Source organism: Humulus lupulus, chromosome 2 (assembly GCF_963169125.1).
Source record: "Humulus lupulus chromosome 2, drHumLupu1.1, whole genome shotgun sequence".
Classification (NCBI taxonomy): Eukaryota; Viridiplantae; Streptophyta; class Magnoliopsida; order Rosales; family Cannabaceae; genus Humulus; species Humulus lupulus.
Window position 1 is genome coordinate 266,140,540 of NC_084794.1, and position 10,165 is coordinate 266,150,704.

Consider the following 10,165-nt stretch of genomic DNA (forward strand, 5'->3'; position numbering starts at 1 on the left):
TCCTATCATGATATCATCGACACAAGAAGAGGGCATTGAAGATCAGACCGTTTTAAGTATAAAAGATAGATTTATAAACTAGTCATTTACAATTAACTACTTTGCTTAATTCAAAGGGCTTTATTGGTTGAAGTTTCGTGGAAGGAATAGTGAGCCAAGTCAATTATAATCAAGGCAAGCATTTTTCTTACAACGATTCTAAAAGATGAGCGGGGTTATGCCAATTGATAGCAAAATAACAAACAGTAAGCTCCGCGAGGGACAGAATTCTCTTCACCACCTTGATGGTCTTATCAATTGATTTGCTGACGAGGTGTATGTTATGCTAGCTTCCTACCATCATAAACCTTTACTTATTTATTTATTTTTCCTCAATAAGAAATATTGCTTGTAACTCAGAATATAGAATAGTACGATATTTGTGAAGAAGGAAAAATTGATTGAACTGGTGGATTAGAAAGAGAGAGCCTCAACTTTTTTGATCAAACATTTTTTTGTATAAGCCGAAAACATTGACCCAAGAAATCCATACACATTAACTATAAGAGAAAAACAAGATGTAACATCCAAATCAAACCTCATCAAGTTCCTCCCATGTAGAGACACTAATATATGTGCGCAAAAATTACATATCGTCCTGAAACTCCCCTGTAACATGAGCTTTCAGAAAGCCCTAAATACATAAATGAACATGTTGCAGGAAGCCAATCCGCTGGTGGGGCTTACCGGTAAATGCCCTCAAATCATAATGCTACCCCTTCCCTCAAAACCCCTTTCTCTAACTCTGTTTTTCCCTTTTACCATAAATACTGAAGCATTCAGTTTCATACTCAACTACAAGAATGAAATAGGATAAGCAACAATAGTCAATGTTGGAGAATACAGACCACTTATTCCCTAGTTGGACAGGCAACCAAGGCAGTAAAGGATGGTGGAAGTTATGCAGATTTCTCTTTCTTTAACAATGTTGACCCTCCGAATGCATGACATTGTTTCTTTCCGCCAAGAAAATAGTAGGAAAATGACTTCGCAAAGTTTCACATTTTGTTGCCCAGTTTACTCGTTTGTACCATCAAAGCTACCACCCACTGCATTTGCTCGCTTCTTTTCTCGCCAGTTCTCCCCCCATACTTTTGCTGCTGCCACTTCACGTTCTCTATCAAGATCACGATTTCTTGGGGTTTCCCGTGCTCTTCCAGCACTTGCAGGACTGTCCCTCTGAGATTCTGGTCGTTCTAAATCATCCAGACCCCATTTTCTTCCAGATCCACAACCAGTTTCAATCCTGCCCAATTCTGCACCAGTGCTCATTTCCCTTGCATGGTCCCTCTTTCTGAAATCAGGTGAGTTTCTATGGGTGGAAGGAGAGCCATTTCGCCTTCCACGACCGTGCTCATCTGGACTATCCAGCCCTTCTCCCATGCTTCTGCGATCATCCCTATTCCTGGGAGTAGATGGACCAACTCTGTTACTCACTGCATTAGGGTCATAGGTTTGGGAGGCCAAGTATGTGAGAGCAGTCACCACATCTCCTATCAGAGGCCTTGTAGCAGCTTGTTCCTGCAAACACATGGCTGCAACTGCAAGAGCTTGGTAAAGTCCACGCATTGGGTAATGACCTTGAAGTAGCGGGTCAGCCATTTTGGGGAACTTCCTTCGATCCTTGAAAAGTGGTCGCGCCTGCAATCACATCCCAAAAAAGAAGACAAAATAATAGTTTCTTTATAATCTAAAGGATATGTGCATAAATCTTCAACAGGTAAAATATAATAAAGTAAATGAGGAAAAATTACCCATGCAACGAGATTATGCTCTCCTTGAGCTCGAGTATTATCAATGGCCTTGCGTCCTGTAATAAGTTCAAGAAAGACGACTCCAAAACTATAGACATCAGATTTTAGAGTGAGTTGGCCCGTCATGGCATACTCTGGCGCACAGTATCCATATGTTCCCATCACACGAGTGGAGACATGAGTCTTATCGCCAACAGGACCCAATTTTGCAAGCCCAAAATCAGATAATTTAGGGTGAAAGCCCTCATCAAGAAGAATATTTGACGACTTCAAGTCTCGGTATATAACAGGAGGATTTGCTTTGTCATGTAAATACTCCAATCCTTTTGCAGCACCTGCTGCAATCTTCATTCTTGTATTCCAGTCCAAAGGCTCCTTGTCTGGTAGAAGATCTAAAATTTATAAGCAGAAAGGGGGTCAGTTGTGGAAGGTCTTCATGTCTAGGTCATACTGAAGAATTGACCACTAAAGATGGTATTGAGGGACAAATAAGGTGCTGAAAGAAACACAGATAATATTGGGCAACTCAACCAAGGATATCACCCTCACACCAATATGCACATGACGGTTCATTTATTTCTATTCTGTAAAACTTAACCTATGTTTGAGCTAATTTTATGAAGCATGTCCAGTAATCTAATTCCAGAATGCAAAAAGATGTGACTTTGTCTTTAGTACTTCTCTAATTGTCTTTAGTACTTCTCTAATGCAGGATACAACATAATTAACTCAAAAATTAACAAAAAATTATTCAATAAGTTCACAAAATTTGAAGAACTACATTGACGTTCTAGTATCACAAAAACAGGAAAAATGACTAGTGAGCACACAAGTTTGCAATCCTTATTCCATAATGAGTGCATATAGTATCCAAACCCACCCAAAGATAAATATGTGTGGCATCAGTAAATGAAGCATTTGTTCGAAGACAGTCTACACAAGTCTTAGGTCCATGACCTCATGGCCCTTATCTTCTTGTTAACCAAAGTTTTAGTGATCATATATCACCAACTACAAGGCTTACCAAAAATCAAATGATTTGGGTTCTAACTACTATGGTACTACCAACCAAAGGTAATCAAATAAATGGTAACCATTGCTATTGAGACCATGGATTAGTACTTCTATAAAACCTATCCACTTCTTTTGTTGACCATGATGTTACTCACTGAGTTAACATGTGAAGAAGAATAATACTACACCAAAATATGCATAAAGCACGTCAGTTACTTGTGCTTTAACCATAGTTCATTAAAGTTACTACCAGAAAACAAAAGACAACATCAGTAATATCAAATACCCTAGGCAAAAGCCTGGTTTTTGAAACATGATTAGCTCCTCTTGTCTACTTCTCAGAACTTAATTCACAATTTTCTCAAGTTTCTTGTAATTCCACTATAATACCTACATGTTTAAGAAAACACCAACACTGTCATACTCTCTTATGCTAGCACTATGTTGACTTCTTACACATTAAGTCTGAATTACTTCTTATTGTTGGATATCAATTAAAACCTACTTTTCCTAATTAATTGCAAGTTAAATGGTGTTTTCTGAATTTTTTACTAGGGTACAATCCAATAGTGTAGCAGTGACTTTGACCTCATCTGTTCAACAAGCATTATAAAGAAGAAATATAGAGTCAATATAATTGATTATTATCCAATTTCCACAGGCCACCAAGCAATGGCAAAGCACAAAAGATTTATCTTCACTAAAGGAAAAACATACCATGTAAATGATCCTCCAAGGAACCTAAGGGCATAAACTCATAAACAAGAAGGCGCTGGTCTCCGTCAGCACAATAACCAATAAGGTTGACAAGGTTTGGGTGATGTAAGAGGCTAAGCATAAGAACCTCCACCAAAAACTCTCGGTTTCCTTGCAAGCCATTCCTGTCAAGTTGTTTTACAGCAACTACCTAGAAACAAACAAGTATGTCCAACATGAAATCATCAAAGAGATAAGGACACGGATGTTGATACTAAAATTTGATTCTACAAGTGATTTCTAAATATTATAGATTGTGAAAAGGGATGGCCACTACAAATTAGATCATGCTTCATTATGATACTGGTATCCATGATATCTACTTCAATTAAGCATTATTACCTGGCCTGTGCTCTCCAAGCGCCCTTTGTAAACACGTCCGAAACCCCCTTCACCCAGTAAACTCTCCTGTCTAAAATTCTTCGTGGCAGCAGCCAGTTCCCGAAATGTAAATGTTTGTGCAGCAATGTTTGTTGTTGGTCCATCTTTTGGAATTACTGATTCTTTCTTAGGGTCAGAACCACTTCGCGATTTTGATTTGTCTGCAAAACAATTAAATCAGATGTATATGTGGTGGTGCAATATAATCAAACAAACAGAAAACAAATACTGTTGAGATTCTTAATGAAAAAGTGGCCCAAGTTTTCTAATGTGTGTGTGTAAAGGATGCAGCTAACAATGTGTTTTTTCCATTGGGAGTGTTATAGAATAACACAACTATAGGAGGGAAACTCCTACCAATAAAATCAATCCTTGTACTGCTTTCTAAGCTAGATAAGTAACACGAGCTAATAATGTTTCTTAAAGAAATGGTCACTACAGGTTCCAGTGACCTTGCCAATATCAAGCTTGTCCTTTCATTCGATGGTGCATTCTACATTACATTAAGAGGTGAAGGACATGACTAAAAAAACAGCACTTCTTTAATTGTGTGTCCATTCCATGAAAAAGCTATAACAACTAACTCCTTAGCATCAATATCTACCTCACATTTGAAAAATTCTACAAAGCATCAATTTCATCAGCACAAAGCAAGATAAGAAAATTCCCAAATAAATCACCGATCTCCAAGAATGTTTCAAATACAACTCCATCAAATTAAATCCAAACTGCCCAAACAAACAAGCAATTAACATACCTGCCAAAGCATAAAAACCCCCAATTCAGTAGACCAACCAAGTCATCCTAACAACCCTACACGTATCAGATCAAAAGTAACAAAACAATCCTAGAGAAAGACCAAATATGAGTTTACAAACGAAAAAATGACCACAAAAAACGCATAATTCAACAAACCCAACAACCAAAACAGCTAAAAACATGAACCAAATTGAATCTCCCCCTAAAAACAATATATATTCAAATATACACAAGTAAAGATTAATTTTTTTTTAAACCTGAGCTAACTCTGGTGACATGGTGAGACTGAGTAGTTGAGCCTTCTTTAACTGAATCCTTCTTTGTCACTTCCTTTACAACATTCCCCTCCTTATTAGACGATCCAAAGCAGGGAAAACACCCACCCATATCAAAATCCAAGCAAATCAACGCCACCCACCAAGCCCAATTCAAAGAAACTCATATAACTCAACCCCAAAAAGCTCTATTCAATCACTCACTTATCATTTTCTCAGACTCTCCCCAATCGAAATTCTCTCTCTACCTCACTCTTTATCACTCTCTCTCTGTAGAATCCTCAGTGCCCATTAAAGAGAAAGATCGAGACCAACATGTCCGCAAAGCAGATCAACAAATCGAAGAAAACTGATGTGGTCTGAAGAGAAGGTAAAGAGGAAAAAAAAAAAGAAAGCCCAAGAGAGAAATAAACAATTAATATTTATTTTAATTAAATATTATTTTTGTGGTTTACTTATTAAAAATAATAACTTTTTTTCTTACTTTTTTTGTCACAAACCTTTATTCTATATATTTAAATTAAATTTCTTAATTAATAGCTAATTTTTTTCATACGTAATCTCTCAATTTTCGAAACTTTATTAAGGAATAGTACCAAATATATACCACTAATAAACCTTTTATTTATTTATTTTTTACTTTTTTCACTTTTTACCCCTCGATTTGAGTAATAATTACGGCTAAGAAACAGTAATAATCATCATCACGGTCGGATAATTATAAAAATAAATAAATAAATAAAATGGGTCCCACTACAAAGGGATGTGTTTCCACACTAGTGATGGCCATTCTAAAACACATGTTTTAATACTATTTTTATTTATTTATATATATAAATGAATATTAGTGGGATGGAATAGTAAGGACATGGGGATTGTAATCCTCTACGCTAGGGACCATTTTAATTTCCTGAGATTGAAGGGTTGAGAGCCGTTGGATTTGTTTTCGTGATATGTCAGTGTGTTAGTGGCCTAAAAGGTTTGACGTCACGGTGCTTGATCCAACCTTATGGGAAACTCACAAAAATCCATTAATTAAAAACAATCTTAATCGATGTATAATTAATATAATAGAAAGGACAATAAATAAATCATATGATAAATTTATTTATTTTTTGAACAAATATGATAAATTTATTCTTACTTAACCTGTTATTGTCAGAAAATAAATGATATAATAGTGTTGTTAATTGTTGTAATTAAAGAGAATTGCATGTATAAATATATATGAGTGTGTAAAGGGGGGTAAGTACTATACCTAAACTTTGATCTCTGACATAATATGGTACTAATTATGTGATAAATATAATAAACAAATAAAAACATAAGAAAAAATATAATTGAAGCCACAAGCCAATTTTGCAAGATAACCAATATCTATGCATTTAATTGTATGAGTTGGAATATTTAGAAAGTATATATTTACAAGATTTTTGTTTTTTTCGGCTGCACTTATTTTTTATATTTTGTAACATATATGTTTCGAAAATTAATTTTTTTTTAATACTTAAGCCTCAATAGTTGATTTTGTATTAATTAGATTTTAATTTTTTCAAATTGTATCATTTAAATCCCTAAATGTTATTTTTATTTCTTTTTTCTTCTTTAAAAATATATAAATAAAATATAAAAAATGGTGAATCAATTTTAAAAAAAATTGAACAATTTAATTTATAACAAAACCAAACATGACATTGAAAAATATATATTTTTATTACATTTTAAAAATTATATAATAGTTTTACAAATTAAATGAATTTTTCATTAAAAAAATTATTACCTATATTTTTTAATATTAATAATTGAACTATCACGAAATTATAAATATTTATCATAATATTTTTTATAATGCAACTTATAACTAATCATATATATATGAAAGATTTCTCAATGGTTGAGTACTAACAATTATGATGATGTGACAACACTTGATATAGCAAGTCACCAATAGATAAATATTTTTTTTCTATTGGCATTTAGTTATTTTTTTTGCCATAATTAATGTTGTTTCCAACCAATGAGAGAAACTCACTATATTTAGAAATTGACATGCATTTGAAAAATAAAAAGTTTATAATATTATATTTTAATAATAAATACACTTTTTTCATCAGGCAACTCTTCAAAAAATTTGAAAAAATCAAAATTTATTTTTAGAAATATTAATTAACAATTAAATATGGATCATTGATCTTAATCCAATGGTTAATATTAAAGTAACCATCCATGGGTAGTAGCCATTAAGAGTGCACCCATATATATAATCATGTTTTATAAATAAAATGGATATTTACCATAAAAGTACCCAATGTTTGAAATTTGTAACCGGCATATATCCAATCTTTTTTTAGCCGGTAAAGTATCCAAAGTCACTAAAATACTAATTGTGTCAGTCTCCTTCTGTTACCTTCTGTTAGGTATTGATTGGACCAACACATATCACTTTGTGATTGGTCCAACTCATAAATATTTTTAAAATTAAAAACTAAAATTGATTTCAAACAAGAAAAAATTAATTAAAAATTACTTTAAAATTCACACAAATTTACCCGTATTAACTCAAAACCTTCCCTATTAAACCAAGAACAAGAACACATATTTATACAGATTATACAAACCCAAATTCACACATCCAACATAGATTCACACATGCAATCATTAGAAAAAAAGTTGACACAAATTCACACATTCAAACCAAGAGCATAGATCTATACAATGTTAAATTTAAAACAATATTATGAGCATTAAATCTATAAATCAGATTCAAATCAACATTGCATGCTCATACAACAATCTATAAACACATTTTATTTAGAGTATTGAATTGAATATATAGAGATGACACATACCTGACATTGAGTCTCCAATGCTCATCCTTGAATATCTCACGATCTACACAAAACAATATTAGAAAACAATGCAAGAGAGAACTTATGGAAAGCAACCCTTACCAAAACCACATACATCACATATTACCCAACAACACATATGTTCTATATATGTCTCGTATGCCTTCTTACCCTAAGAGGTATATTGGGCCTATTGGGCTTATATTATTAGATATGGTGGACTATGGTTTAATAGGCCAACCTATAGTCTTTAGGGTGCTACCATGTGCCTCAATTGCAATTAGATTAATATTAACCATCCCATTATGGTCTTTAACTATTCGTAGGCACTCTAGAAAATGATTGTGATAATGGAATTATGTTTGTAATTATATTAGTCCATATAAAATTCTAACATTCTCCCACTTGGACAATATAATCAAACCACCATAATATTGTCTAACACATATATGGCAATCAAATAAATCATACATAATATTATACCAATAGGATACAAATATTACATATGACTTGGCCCTGTAGACATTTAAATATCATAACAACCATTAACTATCAAACCAAACATGCATGAGGTACAATTGATTGAGACTATGCGCATTCATCTTCTTTTGTACCTGTCACTTCGTTGAACAATAGTATATACATATATAAACATATATACGTAATAGCAACAAGAAGAAGTGGCTTCAATTATCATTATGCATGTTCAGAATAAAACACAAGCTATAAGCAATCCATACAAAATACTAGCATGTTCAATACATAAATAACAAAACTCCCACTGAGCTCAACAAGCTAGGCTCCTTCTAAAAACACACATATAGGTAAGCCTTTCGTTAGTGGGTCTGCCAACATGCTAGTGGTAGGCGTGTACTCAATAGAAATGAGGGACTCAGCGACTTTCTCTTTAACAAAATAGTACTTTATATCAATATGCTTTGAGCGAGAAGTACTCCTAGTGTTCTTAGAGAAAGCTACTGCTGCGGAGTTGTCACAATACAATTTCAGCGACCTCGAAATAGAGTCTACAACACTCAATGCTGAAATGAAATTCCGCAGCCATATTGCTTGACAAGTAGCCTCATAACACGCCATATACTCTGCCTCCATCGTAGAAGAAGTTGTGAGTGTCTGCTTGACACTTTTCCATGAAACAGCTCCTTCAGCCATCATATAAATGTAGCCTGAAGTGGACTTTTTATCATCCACGCATCCTGCATAATCGGCGTCACTGAACCCAACTATATCAAGAGTGTCAGCTCGCCGGTAAGTCAGCATATGATCCTTTGTACCCTGAAGATACCTCATGACTTTCTTAGCCGCTTTCCAATGGCTAAGACCAGGATCACTCAAGTATCTACCCAACACGCCGACAACAAAAGCAATACCAGGGCGTGTGCATACTTGAGCATACATCAAGCTACCAACCAGTGATGCATAGGGAACGACTTTCATTTCATCTCTCTCTTTATCATTTTGTGGACATTGAGCCTTTGAGAACTTGTCACCCTTCACTATTGGTGACTTCCCAGGAGAACATGCATGCATATTGAATCTTTTCAAGATCCGATCAATGTAAGTCTTCTGAGACAAATGAAGAATACCATTAGCCCTATCCCAAAGAATCTGAATCCCAAGCACATAGGAAGCCTCACCAAGGTCCTTCATATCAAAATCGCTAAACAAAAGTTGTTTCGTCTCAGACAACAGATCAGAATTATTAGATGCAAGCATGATGTCATCAACATACAATACTAGAAAAATAAAGCTGCTCCCACTGACCTTCATGTATATACATTGATCTACTACATTCTCCTTGAAGCCATTTGCAGTGACAATCATATCGAACTTGAGATACCACTGCCTTGATGCTTGTTTAAGCCCATAGATAGACATTTTGAGCTTGCAAACCATGTGTTCTTTGCCAGACTTCTCAAAACCAATAGGTTGAGTCATGTAAACATCTTCAAATAAATCTCCATTCAAGAAGGCAGTCCTCACATCCATTTGATTGAGTTCTAGATCAAAATGAGCAACTATAGCCATAATAATTCGCAACGAATCTTTGGTGGAAATAGGTGAAAAGGTTTCCTTGAAATCAATACCTTCTCTCTGGCTATAGCCTTTAGCCACAAGCCTAGCCTTATACCTTTCCACTTGCCCATTCGAGTCACGTTTGATCTTATACACCCATTTGCATCCAATGGGTCTGCAACCTTTGGGTAATTCAACCAACTCCCAAACTTTATTTTGTGATATAGAATTCAACTCATCTTTCATTGCATCCATCCACAACACAGATTGAGGACTATTCATAGCTTCTTGATAGGTCACTGGC

General features: G+C 34.5%; 1 protein-coding gene across 2 annotated transcripts; it reads right to left on the reverse strand.

Moving 5' to 3' along the window:
• Nucleotides 1-560: 560 nt before the first annotated feature.
• On the reverse strand, nucleotides 561-5,384 carry LOC133819367 (serine/threonine-protein kinase PBL27). Of its 2 annotated transcripts, none has more exons than XM_062252592.1 (5): nucleotides 4,961-5,384; nucleotides 3,906-4,105; nucleotides 3,525-3,714; nucleotides 1,794-2,185; nucleotides 561-1,680 (listed from the first exon to the last, which is right to left on the reverse strand). In XM_062252592.1, the coding sequence occupies exons 1-5, from the start codon at nucleotides 5,088-5,090 to the stop codon at nucleotides 1,057-1,059; spliced, it is 1,536 nt and encodes a 511-aa protein (XP_062108576.1). In that variant the 5' UTR covers nucleotides 5,091-5,384; the 3' UTR covers nucleotides 561-1,056. The 2 variants fall into 2 exon arrangements, with proteins under 2 accessions (XP_062108576.1, XP_062108577.1); XM_062252593.1 differs by lacking the exon at nucleotides 4,961-5,384 and adding an exon at nucleotides 4,702-4,883.
• Between the last annotated feature and the right edge of the window lie 4,781 nt (nucleotides 5,385-10,165).